This window comes from Hermetia illucens, chromosome 2 (assembly GCF_905115235.1).
Source record: "Hermetia illucens chromosome 2, iHerIll2.2.curated.20191125, whole genome shotgun sequence".
Classification (NCBI taxonomy): domain Eukaryota; kingdom Metazoa; phylum Arthropoda; class Insecta; order Diptera; family Stratiomyidae; genus Hermetia; species Hermetia illucens.
Window position 1 is genome coordinate 26,820,278 of NC_051850.1, and position 25,318 is coordinate 26,845,595.

The window sequence follows — 25,318 nt, forward strand, 5'->3', positions numbered from 1 at the left end:
CGCATGATTGTGCCGTAATTTCAGTCAGAGGTATTGCTTCAGACCACCGGGTAAAGCTGTCGATGATTGTGTTTCAATTATTGCACTGTTCACATTAGAACAAGTATGAAAAATAGACTTGCGATTTCGTCCAGGGCAGAGGCAACTCATCGGACGCTATCTCACCTCTGGGCTGGGAGCAGCGTGACCGAAGAGGCTACAAGGTGGTATTTGCTCCCTTATACATTCAAACAAAATCTATGAAAAACATGTAGAAAAAAGATCGGCGAAAATTGGTGAGAAATACACGAAATCGCCCAATACTGGTTCCGATGGAGGCGCCTTGTAAATGTCTTACACTCCAGCTAGGAGTGGAACTGGAGGAATGATAATGATCAGAAGTTTGATTAGTGTTGCTTAGAACAATATTTGATAGCCATGCAGAATCAAGTCAAACTAAAAGCCGGATTTTATTCAGTAACAGTGAGATCCTTTCGGGTCATTTTCCAGACCGGGGAACTTCAAAACAGCTCAAAGTTCTATATCGATATACATAAATTCCAAAGTTCCCTAGCTAACGATATTCTATAAATTCTTGACATGTTAAGGGATGGCACGATTGAAGTGAGCTGGACTCAAATGTGATGACTTTTTTACAAATATCCTCTAATTATATTCTGATTGTGTGCATATCCGAAATTTGCATATCTAAAGTCTATATCAAGATAAGAAAAGTAAAGACCGTTTGTACTTAAGGCGCCAAGCATCCGGTTTCCACCTTATTTTGCATTACAGTGCATGGGAAAGATAGAACAAAAAACGAATGGAAAAGTCAAAATGCCACCGGAGGATTGGCTGAAAAAATATTATAAATCCTCTTGACTTTGATAGTCCGGTCAGACCATAATAAGCTAAAGGTAAACCTTTGAAATAGCTAATAAAAATTTTAAAAGATGATGCTTCACCTGCTAAGGCTTTTTGTATTCAAATCGTCATTTTGTGAAGATGACAATGAACCAAACAAAGTATTTTTCGAACATCGCAATAAATTAACTCGAAAATAATACTGGAAATACGTGGCCCAATGCTGACTCTAAACCTTTTGGAGAACCTCACGCGCATTACATAAAAAGTGAATTTGCCAATTCACTTGGGAAAAATAATTTAGGCGATTTGTATTCTTCACCATTTCTCGCCGAATAAAATATAAACGAAAACTGACTCCCAATTGAGGTTGTGGAAGTTGAATCACGAAATCAAGTCATTTTCTGTTCTGGATTAACTTTCCTTGCTTTCAAATGTACTTGAGTGCAACACGAATTAGATGATGCCGATAATACCTCAATTTCGAAATAATTGTGCTGGCCTTCCCCTGCAGTTCAAAGAGTCATAGGCATGATCCACTTGCAATTGCAACCTAGATTTTAATGCTAACTGTTTCGTAAACACTATTGAAACCCAAGCTTCTTTGCATATTGAAAGACCGTTGACCGAACAATTTGATATACCAGAAATAAACCTTCAGACAAAAAACTTGTGTACATTGTGGCTATTGGAGACTGTTCTGTGGTATTTCCATTTATGGTCGGTTTTATTTTCGATTTATTTTTGAACTTTGTAACGACCAAATTGACGCCTTGATTGCGCGCGTATCATATGGAGCCATTCTTCGGAACGATTCTGACATTCAATATCATAAATTAATATAAAAATCAAGACAAATAATTGAAAAAGAGGCACAAGACTGAAACCGAAGCGTAGAAACATGACCCAAATGAATGTCTTGTTACTTCGCAGTCGTGATCGATGTTTACATTACGAGTGTGTTTTATTTTGGTCTTATTAGAGCTAAAAATTCGCACTTAATATACATCCAGCCGTTTTGTTGCTGGATGCTTGGGCAACCACAGGGTGAAGAAGCCTGCATTCTCTAGAAATATCATGGCTGGAAGAGGGACCGATGCTTGCGAACAAGATGTGCAGTTAAGGCTTATTGGATGCTTCGTTCAAGGCTGGTGATTGACTTCAAACGCGAATGGCGTTATTTGAAAATTGATCTTTTTAATCTTGGATATTGGCAAAAAAGTAAATCGCAAAATTATGCTTCCAGCTCATGGAAAAAGGCTGGGTCGAGACCAGTATATCAAAAATGTTCCAGCATGACAAAGTAGAAATGAATTTTTCGCTAAAAAGAGTCAAAATGATCTCATTTCAAGCAAGCCATCGTTACAGGCGGATACGACCTGCCCCTGTAAACAGGAACAAAAGTGTCGTTGCCATCAACGTGCTTAAATAGAGTAAAAATGACCTGAAGCCTGACTGTCTCCCAGCGGCACTTTGCCATGCAGCCCCTTTAGTTCGTAAGTCCTGGTAATTTCTTTTGCAGTGAGTGGAAGCAGGAGATGATTATTAAGATTTCAAAGAAGGGCATCCCGACAACTCAAGGTATATCTGCATGCTCCCTGCTGTCTTAAAGTTACTAACTAAAATCATCCTGAAAGGTTTTAGTACCTTTAGACACTTCGAAAGCTTGATCCACAGAGAGCGGGCTGATTTCCAGTCTGTATCCTCCTGTATCGACCTCATTAGCACTCTCCGGATGATGGTAGATTCACTGCATTTTTAGGTATAAAAAGTACGAAAACTTCAAATTTTTCATAGCATTTCGAGCGCTTCACTCTATTCATATGAGCTTCCAGGAAATCGTCTGCATTGACTTGTTGAATTATTTATGATCGCCTACAACATCCTATGATGACAACCTTTAAAATTCTTTTCAGTCGTGTCACGGCGGTGTTTTCGAGAAGTCCTTGCAAGAAAAAAAGTGTGACATAGCGTATTGTCTTGATGTGAAATCAAGTTTGTGACTTCTATCCAGACGCATTTCACCCTGTTATTCACTTAAATGAGGCTCAAACACGCTGTGAACTATGCGTAGCTTTTGAATCGAAAGAGAAGATGAATTTATCCTGGTTTTGCTCATGCACACTATCTTTGAGTTCAACAAATCCTTTGCGTATCCTTGCTGCGCTAAAGTTCTAATTCAAGATCATATTCGAAAAATCTAATTTCATCGTCAATTACTGCTCCCTCCTAAAAATGGGAGAGATTTTCGATAGAATCCAGAAATTGCAGCACTTCAACAAACTATTTTTGCTCTCGTTACCAGTCAGCACTTATGGTATCATTTTGGAGCACTTGTTCTTTTCTGCATTACATTCGGCGGATCAGTTTGGTCCATTATCATTTTAATACACTTCAAGGGTCAGATCCAATTGGACTGCCGCATCAACGATCGCACTATTATTAACAAATTTATAATAGCTAAAAGTTGTCGCTTCTTTGCAAACTCAAGACTATGAATGTCAATATCACCCGAAAGTGGATACTCTCACATAATATATGTATATATTAGATGCTAGGTACTAATGGGGCAAACGCGCACTCAAACCTTTCATACCTGAAGCGTCCAGTTTCCAATTTCCCGACTTTTTTTTATTTTGGTATTGAGGAAGTCCTGAGTCCGCCATCCTCTTGATCCCGGGCCGGACGAAATGTACAGAAACTTACTTCCAAAGTGAACTCAAACCAAAATAGTTTCGGCCAACAAACGCCTGTTTTAGGTTGGCACCAAATTAAAAAAATACACGACTTCCTGTTTCGTCTAACCGTTACCCTGGGAACAGATGGTCTTCCCACCGTTCGATATGTTTTCGGATTTGACGACCCAAACTTTTATCACCAGTTTTAAATAGGGAGCTGAAATACATTTACACACAGAGTGCCAGACTCCTGTATGAGATAAGCTAACGGCTAAAATATCCCTTTTGCGTCTAAAATACTAACTCAGAACAGGTCTCCACATTACCTCAGGCAAGGCCTATTCAGTCTAGTAGCGCAACCCTGTGGTTCATGATGTGTCAGCTTGCCTGACATTTCACCTATCCATTTCCCTCTTTTTTGTCTTAAAAATGCCTTGAATGTAAAGCGCCACTCTGTTCCACGTGTCCTCGCTCTACAGCATGACCTCAATTATCGAAAGATGACGGTGATGGCGGTTTTACACTAGAAGATGTGACAGACATCATTCACCACATCCCTACAATGAATGCAGTCAGACGACTGTAAATTTCGATTGTACGCATGCAAGACTGAAAGTAAACGTGTGCGCTGAGCACGGGCTAGGTAATAGCCAACTTCACTGTGTTTTTGATTAAACCTAGGCCGCATGGTTTTGACGAGATGCATAGTCACCATTACTGTTAGCTCCGAGACGGTAAAATAGGCAGACACAATTCGCAAAGCTATTTGAGCTAAGCATTTGCGGTATATCTCTTTATTGAGCAGAATTGAGAACCGTATAGAATCGCAAATTGAACTGCACTCAGCAAAAGACGCCCACCCTGTAAGGGAACTACGACATTGGACATCAGCCGAAAATCGCAACTTTGTCTGCGGTGTTCTGCATCTGCTTGAGGAAGCTCATCTTCGTGTCTATCATTTCATCGATGGCTTCGGTAAGACCATGGCATCACCAACCTGAATAGGGAAGACTGTGGAAACCATCTCCTTGACCAGAATGACGACTTCGGTTTTCTCCAGAGGTAAAGAGAATCCATGTTCAGCCATTCTGGTATTTCGTTGCATCACCATTCCTAGTGTGCACTAAATTTGTTCAAACATTCGTACGGCAACCATTGCCACAACATCACCCGCGTATCCGACCAAATGTGATTCATCAGACACCTCGAGTCGTAGCAGACTGTCATATAAGGCGTTCTAAAGAAGTTGAAAACCGCGTGGGCACTTACCAATGCATTGCATCACATATACGTCACACACGGCCCGATATAACCCTTATTTTGCGTTATCTTTCTCAGGTCTCGTGGATCAGCGCGCGATTCTTTTAATAGTCCCCCAATATCCGCAAAAGGTAGCCTAGAATATGGAAACGATTTTTCAGTGCCTTGCGGAATTGAACGCGTTTCTTACATTTAAAATTACTTGACGACTGTGTGTCACAGCCAGTTTCCCCGCTTGGACCACTTACTCAACTGCATCAATTGTTAATCTCCCGGAGCACGTATTGCATCAATCAGTCTTAACTTGATGAGCTTCTCAAGCAGCTTTCCCGCTGTATCCAACCTACTGAGAGGACGGTACGTTGTCGCCGCCTTGCCCTTGCTCATCATCACAAACCTCGCCACTTTCCAGCGGGAATTAGAAACACCCGCTGTCAAACATGTGTTGAATGCACTGAATAACAAGTTCAGTTTATACTTGGATGCAAGTTTCAGCACTTCCCTGCGAACACCATGGGATCCTAGTGATTTTTTGTCCTTCACGGACAGGACCGCGTCCTCTAGTTCCGTTAGAGTGAAGAGTGGGCATTCATCAGTATTCTCCCTCTCATCGACAGCCTCTACTCGAATGAGGTGAACAGGAAAAAGTGCCTGCACGATTTCTTCCATCTTCACTGCTTTCCTGAATTCACTCCAGTAGATCTATAAAGGAAGTTAATAATAATAATTGCTATATTGATTACGCCAAGGCTTTTGACAGCGTCCCACACACCTGGCTAATTAATGTCCTACCACCTCTATCGTATTGATCCCAAACTAATAAAGTTTTTGACGACTATCATGGAAGAGTGACATACCACCTTATCAGTACATTCATTTGACGGTACCAATATCTCAGAGAGGCATCTTCCAGGGAGATTCGTTTCACGGCTACCGAATGATGCTAGAGGGCATAGTTTAGTAATCAAATATGGCTTACGTGCTAAAAGCGAGCTGACACATTTGATGTGCATAGATGACACCAAGCTGTATGCTGGTGCTGACGACCACCTTAGAAGTCTGTTACGAATAGTAGACATGTTCAGTCATGATATTCGAATGGGATTTGGATTAGACACGTATCGAATTCAAGCCGTCCGTAAAGGTCATCACGAGCCGCATGCCGGACATAGCATTGATGACCTCCACATCGAAGCTATAACCGAGACAGACTTCTACAAATACTTAGGAATTCTGCAAGGAACCCATGCTCGAGTTATTGATCTGAAGGGGGTATGGTTGAGACGTCTTTGCTGAGAAGGAGGAATTTATGTGTGACATTCAACACGACATGGTGGAGGTGAAGAACGACCAGTGCAGAATGTATGGTATGTCAATCTTCTGAAACCCCCAGATATTCTGAAGGTTCGCTGGCATTTGTATGTGAAGATGAACAGGAATTAAACACAGGACCTCATGGCTACTATTGGGCATGTTCAACTAAAGTGATACACTCACAAGCCTGTCTTGGAAAATAACGTTTGTTCTAGTCTAATTTTAATAAACCTCTCTCTCCATCCAGAAGGCCAAGTTTCTGACTCTGTTGCGGATAAGAGCATTCATTCATGTACTCTAGTATTCCAAGTTCTCAAAATTTATATGAAATCAACATCATACAGGTCATACCTTCAACTTATTAGCTAAAGATTGATAGCATCTGGTTCCACATTCAATAACATTAGCGGTGTGAGTATGCATCCCTTGATTAATTAATTAATAATCCACTTCATCGTATGGAATTATATAATTGGAACAAACTAAATAAAAAAAACCGTCAGAGATATTGTCACTTTTTAAGAATTCCATTGCAAAACACATTTTTCACGCAAACAAAGATATAACTTAGGGGATAAGTGGATTCAGCTGGTAAAAAACTCATTCCAAAGTCAGCATACCTCCATTTAATTATACTAGAAGCTTAGTAAAAAGATAATTCAGATGAGAAATGTTTTCTGTCTCCACTTGGAATATAAAATTCAAGAAAAATATTAGATATTCATTTGCATAATGGCAAAATTCTTGTGTTAGCATCTGGAATTCGGTTGCATACCACTTGCCTTTTATTTGTGCAGTTGGGCTGGAGGAATGATTAAAACAGATTTCACTAATTCTAATGCTTCTAATTAATTAGACGTCTCTATAGCCATTTGTTTTTTTTTTTATCGTCAAGAAGGCTTAAGAACCAGCTGTATCAACATAGATTTTCGTCTTGAGGTCGGCTCAGTTGCACACTCTTCCAAACTCCGAATTCCGGTTAGATTAACAAGTAAATTGTGCCAGTTATAAATCTTTAGGCTGAAAGGTATTGCGGTCTTTTTGTTGACTTTAAAATGATATTTCCTCTGTGGAAACAGTTAACGCAATAAATGGAAGTATTAGTAAATGTTCACGATGCATCAAACTCTGAATCGCGGTAAATAAAATGAGCAGAGTACACAAAGTTAGTAGCTTTACAAAGTTTGCTTAATTTAATTTACTTGATTGATTGTTACTAATAACCGTCAGAAATTGCGGTATCAATGCGAATTTCGAAGTGAAATCTGCAAAGATTCGGTATTGTTCCTCTATGAATCACATTAATTAAATTTAGTCGGAGTGGAGATAGTCTGCCATGCTTATTTTATCTATTTCCTATTGTTTACTTTCTCTTACGAAAACAAAGATACGATCGCCAAGATCTTTTCAACGTTGCGACCTTGATATGTTGCTTCCGGATTCAAATTCTAGCCCCGGTCGTTTTGATTGGTTCCGCCATTTCGCTTGGTCAAAGGGCTAATCTGAAGGGAGTCACGTCAATCTCAAATCCCCATCTAGCGTATGAAGACATCGTTGTTTCTGTCGGACTTTTGGTCGTTTCCCATTGACTTCGATGTTCAGACCAATCTTGAGTTGACTTTTCGTCAGTGCGTAGATATCTAAAAGGTTAATACAGTAGAACTACTAAAGACATGAGTATTCCCCTTAAAAAATGCTAATGAATATTCAAATGATTTCTAGTTTGAAGGTTTAATCGTTTTGTTCACATTTATACGGGGGTACGGTGTAAAACTTGAAACCTCAAAGCCTGCATGAAAACGGGATTAAATCGCCTACAAATTATGACATTGTGAATTGTATCGAGCTCACCAGTTAGATCAACTTCTTACAGGAAACGCATGAATGAGGAGCGATATCAATTCAACATTGGATTGTTTATTGTCTCTTTGGAGAAACATCAACTTTAATTCTAATAAAAGAAGAACACACCTTATACCATTATTTGGACAGGTTTCAATTTGTTTAAGACCACATTATTTCCCGCCCACAAAGGTCATTACGCAGCCCTTCAGATTTTTATTTATGGGCCTGCGTCAAATATAGAGTTTTACTGATTCTTTGGACCTCAGATAACGTCGTATTCAATATTCAGAAACGAATAGCACCCTGTCTTTGCAAATATACACCTTAGCTACGAAAGTCCTGGAAGTTTAACGTGAGTACCTGCCGTGAAGGCTTAATCCCACGGTCCTTTTCGGAGTGGTCCTGGTTTATACTGAGTGCAGGATTAGCATTCATACCAGTGGATGCGAGGCCTATCTAACACCTCTGCCGCAACTAAGGGGAACGGCACCCGAGTTGGACAGCGCAACTCCACGCTTGAGCTCCGAGGAACCCTGCCCGCGATGTAGGCATAACCACAACCACCATGAAACTCCCACTAGGGGGCCAACCGCAAATAACCGGGCCGAGACCACATCCTCCAGGATTTCTCCTGGAGCATATGCTCTCAGAGGGCCATCCCGGTTCCCATGGTACCAGATAACCTCCGGTGAGGCTTCGTGGCAGAGCCACTTCAGTTGAGTTCCTTGCAGACTCGGGTCTGATTACCCTCCTCGAGTACGTGGGGAACACCTTAGCTACGATAAAACAGTAAACGGTCATGAGAGAATTCGGTATTTCAATAAACTTAATCAGACAGGTAGGACTAACCCTGATCAAAATGCGACGTCAGACGAGAGCAGTAGACAAACTTTCAAAATCGTTCACCGACAACGGTCTAAAGCAAGGAGATTCAGACCCTAGATAAAATTATTCGTGATCCTGAGAGATGCTCTAAAGGCATCCGGATCGTGAAGTTAGGGGGATGAAGAAGAAGAGAAAATTATCTTTGACCTCCTGATAAATCCCATCGGTATTACTAAACATGAAAAATGCAAAACCATTTCCTCCTTTACTAAATGTTTTCATTGTCTGCAAATATGTATATTTCGGCGATTACTTGTCACCTTCGCCGTGCAGGGATTTGAATTTTTTTATTTTTGGTGATAGAACCATCGGTATTTCCCTCACTGGCTTTCCGGGAAAGGTCTTTCTCGTCTATTCGGATCAAGTGACCTACTCACCCCAGCTGTACTGTATCGCTCGTATACTTCGTCGTAATACAGGTGTCGGAATTGTCCATCCTCATGTAGGGGTCGAAGATTTTCTTCTGAAACGCGGGTGAAATTGCGCAATGTCATTTGCGTATGGCCCATATTTTGGAAGGCTACATGAGAACTGGCATTCTCTATTGACCTTGTACGGTAAAAGCTTTGATGTTATCTATAGGGATTTTGAGCAGAAGGATTTTGTTAGATTAACATAAACTCTGTGTTTTGACCTCAGATGGCAGAATGGCTTAACTTCTTATAATATATGTAATTGGTTAGTACTTTTCGTCTCGATGCGGATGCTGCCATAATACATTTTTCAATATTTTTATCATAGGCCAGCAATTGGGTGGACTAGAGGAGAACAATGCTTTTCAAGCTCACACTCACTATTTACCTCATAGATTAACCGGGGTTTCTGGGCTCTCATTGAAAATCCATCGGTATTCCACTTCGAGTGGCCGTGTTCTTTGTTGTATGGCTCGGTAGACAATATTCTTCCGTTCAATAGTTAACTTGATGATAAATCAAACCAGTCTTTCCGATTCATGCCAAAAGTTTCAAGGGCCGTGTGTGTTTGAGGTCGGGGAGAGGCAAAGCCTCTGATCACTGAGGCCTTAGTGGTCCATTGTACTCGATTCCCCCGTCTAACGGAATATCCCGGACTCGTCTGATGTGTCCGTAGGCGGGGCACTCACATAGAAAATGTTTCGCTTCCTCATTACAGGAGGGACACGTATCATCTTGGATAATTCCTATTCTGAACATATGCCCAGCTAGTGAACTATGGCCAGTCAGAATGCCCACAATACTTCTGCAAGTCTTCCTGCTTTTTGACAGGATAAACTTTACAGTGTGTTTGTTTGGTTTTGACAGGAAAAGTTTGGTCTGTCTAGTAGCACTAAGGCTTTCATTATGGAAAGCTTGCTTCTAGCTTTTGATAGCAGCATCAATCAATGTTGCTGATACCCCAATTGCTGATTCCGGTCCGGGCATGGGTAAAGTTGAAGCCTCTTTTACTAAAGCATCCGAGATTTCATTTTCCTCTCCATCACAATGACCAGGTACCCAGAGTAAATCCACCGTATCGTATCTAGAAACAGAGTTCAATGAGTTTCTACATTCCTGAAAGGTTTTTGAAGTGATCAAAGTGCTACTCAAGGCCTTCAATGCAGCTTGACTATCGCTACAGATTGCGGTGTGTCTACCATTCAACCTCTCGTCAATCATAGGTTGCCGCCCTTAGGATCGCGTACACTTCAGCCTGAAAGACCATTGTGTATTGTCTCAAAGGAAAAGCCCACTTTTATTCGAGAGGTAGACTCCTGCTCCAGAACCATTTTCTGTTTTTGAGCCGTGTAGAAGACGTCAGTATATCCTGAGGCGCATTCTTTTGGCTCGTCCCAGTTTTCTCTCCGTTTCAAGATAACATCATATTTTCTACCAAACAGATCTATGGGGATCTGAGAATCGAAAGGCGTTGCGAAAACTAGATTTAGTTCTCCCAAAGACTCTTCCGCTGCTCTGAGCCCCCCATGTCCATTGTTTTCCCATAGATCTAATCGAATTAGTCTATGAACTGACCCCATTGCGTGCTCTAAATAAACAAATCCAAGGGCTGCAAGTTGAGTAATGCTTCACCGCGCGCGTGGAGCCGTAAGTCTCCGGATCAGAGTTCCGCGATCGAGAGGGTAGATCCACGATGGATCGCAGTCCCGATCATGGTTTCTTCTGCCTCAGATATTTATTGAGACGCGGCCCCTGAGGTGCCTTCTCATTTTTGACTTCCTCAAGCCATTATTTAAAGAAGTAGGGAGTAAGGTTTTGCGGGGTCAAGGAGGAAGAGAGAGGGAGGAAGTCCTCAAATAAAAAAAAAATATTCTCAATTCATGTTGTATTCATCCAAGTCCAAAAAAATATATAAAAGCTTAGCGTGGCGTGTATTTGTGGTTGTCCTGTTTCTGTCTGTGGATAAAATAGTTACACCACTAAAGTACTAATTGCATAATTTAATTATCTGTCAATTCAAATATTTTTAAATTTTCTTTTCTATCGAGTAAGTAATCATTTATTCCTAATTTCGTCGTTTCTAATCAATTTTCCGTTGAAGATTGCTAGAATATTATTTTGAAATTTAACAATTCAGATCGTCCAGTACGTAAACACGAAAAAACGATATTTTCCTTGAATGGGCTGGTGGATGGGACCGGAATAGGCAGGGTAAAGTGCCGTAAGACAGCACCTAGTCGAATAAAATGTAAAAAAAACTGAAGGATACTGTTTGCTGTCAGTCTCCCAAATGAAAGTGGATTTCGTCTGTCCAATACCCAAAAAAAAGCAAAACGTTCATCACGCTCGATCGCCTCAATTGCAAAGGGATGATGATCAAGCACTGGCGACGCTAACGACCAGCTTCAACCCTTTCAACATTGCAGTTAGACCCCGTACTGCGCTTTGGTTTGCGACTTGCAGAACTCAGCTTTAATAAAAAAAACTTCTCACGAGTCCTTCGACTGCACTCATACAATGATATCGTTAATTGGTTACATTATTTTCTTCGAGAAATCTGGCGATTTGAAATCGTGTTCGCTTGGCACTCCGAATCGCAAAACACTGACTCTCAAACTCAAATTGCACAAATTTCTTTAAATTTTTATTTTTCCGTCAACGCTTCTTGCACTACAAAACCCACCGATGGTTGATTCGCTGTCCGCCCACAAACCGGTCCCCATGCCGCTACGCTCAGGTTGAACTCCGAGAATTTATGTTGCAGCAAAGTGCGCGTACACCTAGGGATGCGCCTAATCATTCCGCTCTGTCAAAATTAATTCGTTAAAATGCATTCAATAATGTGCAATCTGCGGCGAACATTAGGGTGATTGCGCATTATGGAAAGCATTATTTGAGCAAATTAATTCAAAAAGAGGCGAATGAGATTCCGCTCCTGCCGCGAAGCCGTGGTCACTACACTTTGTAAAGCTTGGTTGCTCTGTGGTTTGTTCGATCCCTAAAGCTATTCCGTTTTGCTTCACTAATCGCATTGCTTTAAACAATCAGTGCATTTTTGTTTCTTCGGCTAGTTTTATTCGGTTGAAGGGGTTTTCTACCTTTGTTCTCATTCTGGTTACGTTCTTATTCCACCAGGGTATATCCCTTGATGACTTCACTGAAGCCGGGCAGCTGGCCTCATATGCGTCAATGACGACTTTGTTGAGGTTTTTCCAAAACTATTTCTAGTTCGTTCCTGATGTTACCGCCCCCTTGAAGGTGAGCCATATTGTTGATCAGGTGCGCTGCACAGGTGTGCCAATCCGGTCTCCAGGGATTCCTTATTATCCTTTTTATTTCGAAACTGATTATTCTGTGATCCAACATAGAGGACTCATCCAACACCCTCCAATTCCCGACCACCCCGTTCATCAGAGTATTTCCTAGAGTTATGTCTAGTACCTCTTGTCTAGTGTTGGTCACGGCTGTTGGAGTGTTCCCTGTGTTATATATTTCTAACTTATTGCTAAGAATAAATTCAATTCAATTCACGTTCGTGTGCATATTTAGATATATGCAACAGGAGCGTGTCTAGATATATTCAGATAGGGTAGCCTCTATGCAGTTGCATTCAAGAATATGAAACACCTACATACATATGATAATGCTGGGCTGCTCCCCGTTTCCTTTCAACTGACTAGTTATTGTACTTTTAGTATCCTAGCTCAACGCCTCAGAATGATTGACAGAAAACCAGGGCAGGTTGTAATGAAACTTAAGAAGACCAGGATTTGCGATCATTATCATATCAAATTGTACAGGAGGAACCGGACATACCCGTTATTTCGAGGTTTTACTCGTATACGAATTAAATGGCCGAAGCTGGCAAATAGAATAATTGAATACAAGGTTGATGGTAAGTAGGTAGGTGTCAGAGGCCACTCCAGAAAGCCGAACTAGCGCTGTAATGTGCCACTTTGATGGCACAAGCGCCTAAGACCACGACTGCTTTAGTAAGAGCAAGAGGGCAGAATCCAGTCGGCTCAGATCTTCAGAGCCCGCTAGCATTCACGAGGGAAAACAACTCTCCCACCCTGCAGCTCAAGATCTGTCTGTGGTCCTCAAAGAATGGCTTGTTATTAGTGCCCGTAGCATGGCTCTAGCTAGACCTGGGAGTCGCAAAGAAAATGAATGAGTTTTTCCCTCTCTTCTCCGCAACTTCGGTAAAGCGAATTATAAGGTATACCGAGTCTGGGGGCATGCTCCCTTATAGACCAGTACCACGTGCAGGCCGCCGCAATCTTGTATGCATGTGCACCCGTCAGTCACAAGAGCGCGATCGGGTTTTGTTGTGGACAGGCCAAATCCTCCTTGATTTGGTACTTGGCACAAGACTTTAATGGCCGCTTGGCTGTCGGTCAGAATGGCACACCCGATTGGAATATAGTGGTCAATTCTGGGAGATCGTACGACTCGGATGTACGGTGAGTATTCAAGAAAACTTCCACACCGTATCCAGAGACCATCTTTGATCCGTCAGTGAACAATACAGTGGAATAATCTTGCAGCGCGCCGCCGGTCTTCACCCCTGCCCTGAATTTCCACAGCGGAGTTTTTCGTAAAGTTGGGCTTGCGTGTGACGTAGTAGGGAATGCTCGTAGTTCCGAAGGTACTACTTCTAGTATGCTACTATGACCGCAAGTCTTCGCTGTCCAACATCCAGATCCATGTAATCTGACAGCACTCTTCGCTACCGCGTATTTAATGTGGAAGTCTAAGTGGAAGAAATGCAAGAGTACGTTGAGAGCATCTGCCTGGCAAGAGTGCAGACCGCTGCTTGCACCTGCACACGCGGCTCTTTGAATCCTATCAAGCTAATGTACTTTTTGCTTAACGCCTATTACCATGAAAATATAAGCAAAAGGCTATGCACTCTGCGTTAGCGAGGCAAGTTTAGAAACATAAGCCTCAAAAACGTTCACACCCCTACAGAGGAGATTGCAGGGTTGGAGAAGGATACCTCGAAGCCTGTCATAAGTATGACATCAAAATCATACTTGAAGATTTCAACAGTCAAGTAGGGACGATTGGTGTCACTGCTTTTCCAGATTTTGTGATAGGCCGAGGAGTGGTCACGACCTCCTCTCACAGTACTTCACTAGTTTAGCGACTAGCTCCGGTGGGACCCGTATGCTACCTCCTGGGAAGTAGCCCAATGCAACGACTGCCTCTCGAGTACTTCCCCCGGCGTCCAGTGAGACTTGGATAGCTATAAGTTCCCTGATAAAGAACTCTGAAAGACATACACATTTCAAATTACGTTTAAGAATGATGCAAGCTCTTGGTTTCTCGCAAGAGAAGTCCCAAACTATCTGCATGCTTCCTCCCTGCAGACCGCGAATATTGCAATGTTCTAATTGGAACGTGCCCTTGCAATTACCACAGATGCAGCTTTCGGATGGTGGCGGTTTTCTGGGCTATCTTAGTGCTGGCCATTGGCTCCGTTATTGTTTCGAGCTCTTCTCTACTGTCGGAGTACCATCCTTCCCAATCTAGCATACTGCGAATTGCTACCGATGCACCTTGGTATATGAAAAACGTCTTAAAATTGCGACCGGCTTCTCATCGTAACCCCTTGACCATGGGATTGCTTCAATAGCCTAGTGTCCCCGTTCGAAATATTTTTCATGTGCTCTTGATATTAACCAAAATCAGTCATTCTGATAACCTTGTATCCTGGATAAACAGTTATCATTGCCATCCATCCAATCAAATTTCCTAATCTCATTTATGTATGCTTTCCTTTTCAGAATATTTTACGGAACTTTTAGTTGAGTCTAAAAAAGAATTCCACAACATGTTTAAGCGAACATATGGCAATATCTACGAAGAAAATTCTTATGTTTTTTCAAATCTTTTCACTGAATTGGAAAACTATTTCACAAGGGGGAAAGTGGACTTGGCAGTTTCAATGGATTCATTCTTCAACATCCTCTATCAGAAAATGTTTACAGTGCTGAATTCACAATACATCCTGGACGATAAGTAAGCATAAATTTCGCTAAGGGGGTGTGCAAAGTTCGTCAACTAAAATCAACATTCGTTTTATAGATACTTGGGATGTGTCAGTGAACATATGAAGGAGCTGAAACCATTCGGCGATGTTCCCGATAAGCTATCGGTACAAATCAAGCGGTCATTTGTTGCCACAAGAACTTATGCCCAAGCGCTAAATATAGCCGCGGAGATGACTAAAGCTTTAATGAATGTAAGTACCTAAAAATTAGATTGAATTGTATTTGATATATTGAACCCTGGAATAGTAGGTTTGATATATTGAACCCTGGAATAGTAGGTTTGACTCTGTTTTGTGAACGATTTCCAGGTCCGCATAAATACAGATTGCACTGCAGCTTTAACGAGAATGCAACAGTGCAACGTTTGTAAAGGATATGCCCAGAAACCTTGCGCAAATTATTGTGTGAATGTCATGAGAGGTTGCCTTCAACACTACGTTACATTAGATACTGAGTGGGATACGTTTGTAGCATTTATGGAGAAAGTGGCCGACAGATTGCTTGGTCCCTTCAACATAGTCATGGTTGTTGAGCCAATAAATATCAAAATATCAGAAGCGATCATGAACTATCAGGTAACGTCCCTTATTTCTATAATTTCGTATTCTGGTTCTAGAATCGATAATTTGCAGGAAACGGAACGAGCAATATCTGAACAGGTTTTTAAGGGTTGCGGTGATCCTGTTTTGGGTCGAAGATCGCAAGCAGATCGAATAAAGAAATCAACATCCCACGAAGATGGAACATCGTTCGGCAGTACAATGAATTTGCATGAGGTTGATAGCGACTTGTACATACAAACAAACAGGACGAGACGATCAGTAGATGCAGAGCAAAATGATAATTACGATTCATCTGAACAAATTGTACCACCGACTCAAGTACAAAGGACACAACGTGATAGACGGAAAAACAAGAAAAAGGGTAATGGGAACAAGAAAGGTTTGGATAAGGACGACGATTCGTTTAAAGAGCCTTCACTGGATAAAATCGTGAAAGATATTAAACTGAAAATAAAGGATTTGAAAAAATTCTGGTCAAATCTTCCGTATCAGCTTTGTAATATTGGCGAGCTGGCGTCTGTGCCGCCCGGTTCTAATGAGACCTGTTGGAATGGACATGATGTCGTGGAGTAAGTACTTTCCAGACGGCAGAATGTAGCTTGGGAACTAACTTCTTTTTTCTAATTGCAGGCAAGAGGTGGCAACCAGGCAGGAGCCTGGGGGGAACAGTGAAAGCATTTCACAAACGCCGCAGCAGAAAAACATGGTAACTAGTCAATTATACTACTTAAAAACGGCTGTTAGCAATTTGCGGAATGCTTACAATGGGCTGGATGTAGAATGGCCAGACCAAGGTTAGTTTAACTTTAAATTTTTTTGGGAGGTAAATGCTGATTAGGTTTGATTTCTGCAGAAGAGCCTTTCGAAAGCAGTGGCTACGGCTCGGGTGACGGAGACGATGACGATCTGGAGACCGGATCTGGTTCCAGTGCCTTCGAAGAAAGTGTGCCCAAACAATCTGAGACACCTTCCGTCTATGTGAGTACAGCTAGTTCAGGTGGTACAAATGCCACGGGAACGAAAAAGACTGTCGGCAGCAACACTTACGAAAACGAAGTAATAAAGGGAAGTGGTGCATCGCCAAATGTACCACAAATGTCATTACGTCGTGCTCTTATAATGTATTTATTCCCAATCTACATGGCATGGTTTGGCGGTATTATTTCAGATTTACTGTGATTTCAAGCGATTTAATTAACTTAAGGTACATCTTATTTATTTTTAAGTGTAAGACGTAGGGAATACAATCTCCAGAAGGAAACGAGACGGTACGAAAACAAAAATAAACAAATAAAACGTAAAACATACAGGAGAAATTTTTATGTGTGTAAAAAATACAGAAAAAACGTCAAAAATAATATATCTATATATATACATCTAAGATTTGTACGTGTTGCATAATAATTTTTCTAGGAAAGCCTTTAACTGATAGATATCCTCCTCGAGAAAGTGTGCCTGTATATTTGTGATTGCTCGAACAATGATAAGGTATAAATGGAAAGAAAGCCCACAAACGTAGCGTTATGAGCAGAGATGTGAAACGCCCATCTAGTTAGTAGCGATAGAACACTAAATTATGACAACATAAATGTGTATAAAAAATAATAATATTAATATTGCCGATATCATTTATAAATAAATAAAATTTGTCTAGATGAAAGTGAAGTGAAACAACTAGGGAATAGGAAACTTTTTTAAAACAAATTACATGTTTTTCCCAAGGCGAGAAACTATGACTGATTATAGAACACTAAAAGAAGCATTTGTATAGTTATTATGGAACAATTTGCGTATTATGTTAGTGTTGTAACTTTATACACAAAAGTAACTCTACATAATTTTACTTTTTTCATTTTATACAAATAAATAACACGCGTAACAAGTAGAAATTGCATTTGTTGTTTCAGTTAAAGCTTCCCGCAGACGTTAGGTATCATTCGTAGCATCATGAGTTGCATGCCGTCAGACTACGTGAGTCCGGATGCTGGGGAGCGAAGTCCTACGGCCACAGCAACATCCTAGACGAAATACCTCGGGAAATCTGGGCATTCCCCGCGGACTATGCCACACTTCACGATAAACTTTGCTGTGGACTTTCTAACCAGGGCAAAGTGGAAGACCGGCGGCGTGCTGCAAGGTTGTGACACAGTATTCTTTACGGACGGATCAAAGATGACCTGTGGAGTCGGCGCGCGGGTTTTCTCGAAAACACACAGTGTATTCAAGTCGTATGGTCTCCCAGGTTTCGCCAGTGTATTCCAGGCGGAAGTACTGGCGATATTGGAAGTCTGTCGATGGCTGGAGCGAAATTCGAGCCCCAAGCGTAACATAGCCATTCTGACCGACAGCCAAGCGGCCATCAAGGCCTTGTACTCAGCGACGACATCTTCCAGGCTGGTGGGGCAATGCATAGACACGCTGAACGTCTGGCGGCGCGGCACACTCAAGGTCACTCTCCTCTGGGTTCCCGGGCATAGGAGCATAGAGGGGAATGAACGGGCTGACGGATTGGCCAGGCGAGGCTCTGCTCTTGACGGTCCTTCGCCGAATACAGTCGGTGTTCCGCTGGCGGCTTTCGGAGGCCGAGTCTACTCGCACTACCTAGCAGCCGCGGACCTAAAATGGCGAAGGCCTACGAGCTGTGCTAAGTCAAGGAGAATTTGGCCCGCTTATAACATAGCCCGATCACGAGAGCTCCTGTGCCAGATGCGTGCAAATGCATTCAAGATTACGGCGGTCTGCACGGAACACTGGCCCATAGGGAACCATGTCGCTAGGCTCGACATACCCTACAATTCGCATTGCCGAAGTTGCGGAGAAGGAAGGGGAAACCCTCATGCACTTTCTCTGCGATTGCCCAGCTCTGGCTAGAGTCGGGCTGCGGACACTGGGTAAACCATTCTTTGGGGACCTCAAAGAGATTTTTAGCTGCAGGATCGGTGAGGTGCTTTCTTTCGTGAATGCTACGGGCTGGCTCTGAAGATCCGAGCCGGCTGGACTCTGCCTCCCTGCTCCCATAACAACAGTCACGGTCTTAAGAGTTTGCGGCATCAAAACGGCGTACCAAAGCACTGATTGGGCTCCTCGGAGCCGTCGTCATTAGAAGAAGTTGAGTTCTACTTTTGTGAGACACGCTTCCAATTCCTGACGACGAGTCAAGCAGTTTATGAATCTAACCAGAAATTTGATTGCATTTAAAAGCCGAACCTTTAATTTTTCAGGGAAGTAGCTCACGAATCGCCGGATTTCTAGGTCTTTGATGAGACACCACCACTTTGAAGTCAACTTACTTCTTGAGTGAAACCGAAATTCTTGAAATGCCGTAAAATTGTAGAGCCATATTCCTATGGTCTTGTAATGAGGCCTCACTTGATGGAAGTAAATGAAACTACTTATTGAATACGAATTTGTCTGAGACCCATACTGTTGATATAGCTGGTCGAGACCGCTCTCCTATCTGCCATGTACCAATTTTTATTTAAGTCGCACAGCGCAAAGTTAGTATTCATGCTCTGACCGTGATCAGAGACCAGGGATCAAGTTCCTGATTTCGATAGAATCTGCCTTGAATGACGGATACATTACAGAGTGCTACTCGTAGGTTGCAGGCAAAACATTATCCACTTACTTTTTTGATGAGCTGAACTCTTTCGATTATGTGGCGAGGCTCAGGACTCTTGTTAGCGATTTTCTAACTGGATGCCTGGAGACCTGATACTGATGAGCATGGGGAACTCGAAGATGAAAGGTCTGCGGATTTAAGGTCGTAGGTACAAGATGAACATGGTTGGTCGTTGACATAAACGATGTGTGGGTCAGTGTAGGGCTGCTCAACACACTTGCGAGCACCCTTCCACGTCTTTCAAAATTGATTGTCTGGAAGCTAAAGTTTTAATTTGGTCGAAGATATATAAGGTCTCTACAGACGACAAATAACTGGAGTCTCTGACGTTGTTAGAAAAAAACTCGCCTGGAATCCGAAGCATCATGCTGTAGAACATTTCAGTTCGGGAGACCTGGAGGTCTTCTTCGATGGTTGTGGCAGTTTTACTTAGCCGATATGTTGTTGTTCCAATCGAGTATCTATAACATTAAAGTTTACAGGGCAGACATTGCTTTTGCACCTAGCGACCCCTAGACCCCATGAAAATCTGGCTTCGGTAATGTTGCTGGCGTGCAAACTATGACATTTACTGTTAAGGCATCGCATAGGATAAATTGGTGCATAAAATTTACCTGATGTAGAGGCTGCAACTGTAGGATTGGTAATGGAAGACATAGCGTGAGATAACGTTCACCTGTCTACTATCTATACTTGGTACTTACGTTCTGGCGGTTTTATGTGGATACCCGTGTCGGCTTAACCCCAGTGTCTTCTTAAGACACAGATTAATTTTGTGACTACAATCAGAGCCCCACTGTGACTAACCACAACCGTTTCAGTTTATACTGAGCATGGCTTAGCATACTGATGAATGCAAGACCTACCTAAATTTCTACTGAACTTGTATGGCACTCGAATTGTAAACGCCACTCTACGATTGAGACCCGAAGGTCTCTGAAAATTCCAGTAGAGGTCAACTCAATTCTCCCGAAACAACGATTCCAGATAACTTCTGGTCTGCCAGTCAAGCATTGCCAAAAATATAGGGAGTTCATTGTGCCTCTATGGCTTCCAGAGCCGATAACCTGGAGATGTAGCCGAGATATTCTTTAAGGTTTTCATCAAGCAAAGCGCAGTGAGAAATCACCGTAGAGACTGGAGGTATTACTCGCTCCAGTAACCCATGGGGAACTTATAGTCATCCATGAGCTGATCCATTGGGAGTTATTCGAACGGTGTTGTGTTAGCTGTTTCCGGGATGTTTTTGATGTTTAGCGGCCGAATTCGATCGGCAAAGCGCGCATCGCGACGCAATTATAGTAAGGTGAGTCGAACAATTCTGAACGCTATCCAAAGCATCACCATGTAGTGAATTTGTGATAATAATAATAAAAATAATCGTTGACGCAACAATCCATATTGGATCAGGGCCTTGAAGTGTGTTAGAGCACTTCATTCAAGACCGTAACGGTACACTACAGTAGACTGTAGGAGACAATGTGGTCAGCATTGCGCTCGCCCGAGATTATTACCCTGATTTGACTCAGGTACTCATTCACAGCTGAGTTGACTGGTATCCGACGTCAAATCACGATACAAATCCCACTGCCACTAGCGAGATTTGAACCGCGACCTTCCGTACGACAGCCTTGTGCTCTAACCACTCTGCTATCCGGACACCGGATAGGTGTCTCACTTGCCAACTCTCTCGATGGGTTAGCGAGGTTGTGCGCAAACGCGTGGCTGAAGTTCTGTCTGAGCATTCAGACGTTTGCAATCGCCACAAGGTCTTCATTCGCTGTTGGGCTTTGCGACCATGTGTAATGGAGAAGACCAGCAGCTATTTGATGGTCTGCAAATACTCTGCTTTAAAAATATGTTGATTTCTTTCCTAGCAACAGCGAGCTTCCGCACTGAAGGCATATTATTTATTTTTATCTTATTATGATTCTTATTATCTTTTTTCCAACATTAACTCGGCAATATTACTCCTAAGCGCACACATGGAGATTTTCGATTTCTCTCGAAAGATTGAACTACCCGGTTCCTTGTGATGCCGCCAGAGCGCATGGTGTTGATGATGCTTTAATTAAGTGGATTCATGCTATGCTAACGCGAAGTTTGCTGTGCGCTGAGGTGGGTGTTGATCGCTGACTGCAAAAGCAACGAAGGACTGCCCCAAGGAGGGGTGCTTTCGCCACTTCTGTGGAGTATGCTGATCGACTCACTATTATGCGAACTGCAAAATTTGCCAATACACGCTCAAGCTTATGCTGATGACGTGACTGTGCTTGATGTTGTTCAGAATCTTGGAACGGTGTGTAGAAATGTACAACGTGCCGTTGATTTGATAGGCAATTGGTGACTCAGACATTGTCTTTCAGTTAATCCAAATAAAACCACAATTGTATTATTCACAAAAAGGAGAAAGCTGGATGGACTTTGCATCCCTGAGATGAGGGGTACAACCCTTCAACTCTGGTGAAATATCTGGGAGTCAATCTAGATAAAAAAATTCTTTGGAACAAACATGTAGAGGTAAAGCTGAAACGAGCTCCCAAGGTTTATGGGCTGTACAGACGGACCATTCCCTCGACATGGGGACTCAGGCCTCATGTGGTAATGTGAATATGCGTTGCCATCATTAGGCCGATGTTCGTATATGCATCCGTAATGTGGTGGGTGAAGGTGAGACAAAAAGGTTTTCATCGTGAACTAGCCGCACTACAAAGAACTGTGTGTCTGGGTATCACTGGTGCCATGAGCGGCATCCGACATCCGACGCAGCTCTGAATGCAATATTCAATTTGCAGCCCCTGAATATATTTATTCAAAGCACTGCCATGAAAGCAGCTCATAGACTAATTCGATTAGATCTATGTAGAAACAACGGATGTTGGAAGCACAGAGCATTGGAAGAGTTACTAGGAGGACTGAATCCAGTTCTTACAATGGCTTCCGATTCTTGTGTCCCCATACATCTGTTTAGCATGAAGATATGAAGTTACCTTGAAGCGTAGAAAGAACTGGGAATTCCCAGAGGAATGCGTGGCGGGATATACGGAAGCCTTCTACGCCGATGGCTCAAAAACAGAAGAGGGTTCTGGAGCCGGAGTCCACCTCTCGAATAAAAACGAGAAGTGGGCTTTTCGCTTGGGACAATATGCAACGGTTTTTCAAGCCGAAGTTTATGCGATCCTAAGGGCGGCAAACTGGGTGATTGACGAGCGGTTGAAGGGCATACGCATCGCAATCAGCAGTGATAGCCAAGCTGCATTGAGGGCGTTGAATATTCCTGTGATCACCTCGAAAATCGTTCAGGAATGAATAAACCGTTTGAACTCTATTTCTAGATTCAATACGGTGGAACTAATCTGAGTACCTGGCCTCTGTGGCGTAGAGGGAAATGAAATCTCGGATGCTTTAGCGAAAGAGGGGTCAATCTCCCCTATGCCGGGACCGGGACCAGCAATTGGAGTATCAGTAGCATTGGCTAAGTCTGTTTTCAAAAACTAGGAACAAGCTTCCTATAATCGTTGAAATAACCGTGAATCAAGCGGGATTTGTCAAAAACTGCGGGACTACTGACGCAATACACGCTGCGCGGTCACTCAAGGAGAAACTCCGTGAGTAGCATCACCCTCTTTACATTGCATTTCTGGATCTAGAAAAAGCATTTGACCATGTGCCACACGAACTCATCTGATATGCTTTAAGACAACACTTAGTGCCAGAAGAACTCGTGCGCTGGGTACAATTGCTCTACCACGATCCGAAAAGTAAAGTTCGAAGTATGGCGGGTGTATCAAAACCGCTTCGTGTCTCTGTTGGTGTTCATCAAGGAAGCGCCCTCTCACCACTCCTCTTTGTTCTTGTTATGGACACCGTTACACGGGATATCCAACGTCCTGCGTTCTACACACTGCTTTATGCAGATAATGTTTTCCTAGCATCTGATAGCAAAAATAATCTCGAGCAACTTGTCCAAAAATGGAATGATCGGCCCATGCAACATGATTTCAGATTGAATCTGAACAAAACTGAGTTTTTGGCGACCGATCCCCATGAAACAGACACAATCACTTTCAGCGGTAGTGATCTGCCCAGAACTGAGCGATTTAAATACCTCGGTTCGACGCTATCGGCGAATGGAGAACTGTGTTATGAAATTGTTTCACGCATTAACGCAACCTGGATGAAATGGCGTTCCACAACTGGTGTTCTTTGTGATCGACGTATCAACGAACATCTTAAATCTAAAATTTACCGCAATGTCGTCCGTCCTGTCGCTCTCTATGATTCTGAGTGTTGGCCGACGTCTTGCGGTAATAGAGACGAAGATGTTACGTTGGACTAGTGGCGTGACACATTTTGATCACATCCGAAATGAGGATATCCGCGATCGTTGTGTTTGCACCGATAGTGGAAAAGTTGCGGGAGACGCGTCTTCGATGGTATGGTCACACAATTCGTGCTAACGAGAATTGACTTGTCAAGATTGGTCTGAACATCGAAGTCAATGGTAAACGACAAAAGGCAGGCCGAAATAACGATGGCTTGATGCACTGGATGAGAATTTAAAAGCTTCGATCAGGCGTTCGATAGAGCCAAATGGCGAAACCGATCACGACGAGCCGAACGGGAAAAAGGCTAAAGAAAAAGAAGAAGGGAACAAGCTTCCCACAATGACAGGTGGCAGAGCCTAAATGCTGCTCGACACACCAAACTTTTTCTGCCAGAACCGAACATGCCTACCGCAAAGTTTATCCTGTCGAAAAGCAGGAGAACTTGCAGATGTATTGTGGGCATTCTGTTCAGAATAGGAATTACTCAAGATGATACGTGTCCCCCCTGTAATGAGGAAGCGGAATCCACGGAGCATTTACTATGTGAATGCCCCGCCTATGGACACATCAGGCATCAGATCTTTGGTGGCGATGTTTTCCAGTTACGGTGAGTAGCATCACATCCACTAACGGAAATCCTGCGATACGTTAACGAATCCGGAATATTCCTTTAGACGGGGGTGGCGAGTACAATGGGCCAACACGGTCTGAGTGCTCAGAAGCTGTAGCTTCTCCCCCACCACACACCCACCCGGTTCCTACGTAAGCCCTGTGGCTGTTAAGCTGCTACCTACAGATAGGTAGTCGAGTCGTGGTGAGCTACGATACTTTGGTGTGGAGCTCGAGTAAATCCTCGCTAAGCAACTCCACACTGCATTGCCTCCAACCTTTTTTCCAAGTTTTATCCTTCATCTTGGGTACGAATCGTCTTTTTCAATGTGGCACTTTTACTGAACTTTAACCGCCGAATTCTTACTCTTCAACTCGAAGCATAATCACTGTGTCAGCTATCTTGAATCAACAATGACTGCAAGTGAGGTTTGCTTCACATTATCCCTGAGACACTTAAAAGTTACACGAGACTTCAGACCCCTCCCTCTTCCCTCTTCCTTCATATGGCTTCATTGGAAATGGTGTAAAAATAGAGACGAATTCAACAAAACGGTAATCAAAGCCAAGTATGATTGGAACTTGTAGTGACTGTTTAAATTTTTCTGCAGCGAATGTGTCGCTTTCAGTAGCTTCATAGGCATAGACATCTTTGGTAGGTCATAACTTAGAAATATATACAGGGAATATTGTATTTATAAACGCACATTTCTGAGGATATCTAGATTGAGAAAATTGCAAAAAATGATTTGTTGGGACCAACAAAGCGGTAGATCCCCTTAGGGGCAAAACAAACTTTAGCAAAAATTCAAGGCAAATGAATCGATCAAATTGTTTCATACAAAAGCAGCTGAACATGCAAACCACGATAGGTCCATTGTTCAAAAATAAAAAGAAAAATT

General features: G+C 42.5%; 1 protein-coding gene across 1 annotated transcript in view; it reads left to right on the plus strand.

Annotated features, from left to right (window-relative positions):
* LOC119650140 (glypican-4) overlaps positions 1 to 17,751 on the plus strand; it is a 39,769-nt gene extending 22,018 nt beyond the window's left edge. Inside the window, exons 3-8 of the mRNA XM_038052672.1 lie at positions 15,028 to 15,262; positions 15,329 to 15,485; positions 15,603 to 15,869; positions 15,927 to 16,426; positions 16,488 to 16,651; positions 16,711 to 17,751. Coding sequence (XP_037908600.1) covers positions 15,028 to 15,262; positions 15,329 to 15,485; positions 15,603 to 15,869; positions 15,927 to 16,426; positions 16,488 to 16,651; positions 16,711 to 17,036 — 1,649 coding nt within the window. The 3' untranslated portion in view covers positions 17,037 to 17,751. The remainder of the gene's footprint in view (positions 1 to 15,027; positions 15,263 to 15,328; positions 15,486 to 15,602; positions 15,870 to 15,926; positions 16,427 to 16,487; positions 16,652 to 16,710) is intronic.
* Positions 17,752 to 25,318: the final 7,567 nt, after the last annotated feature.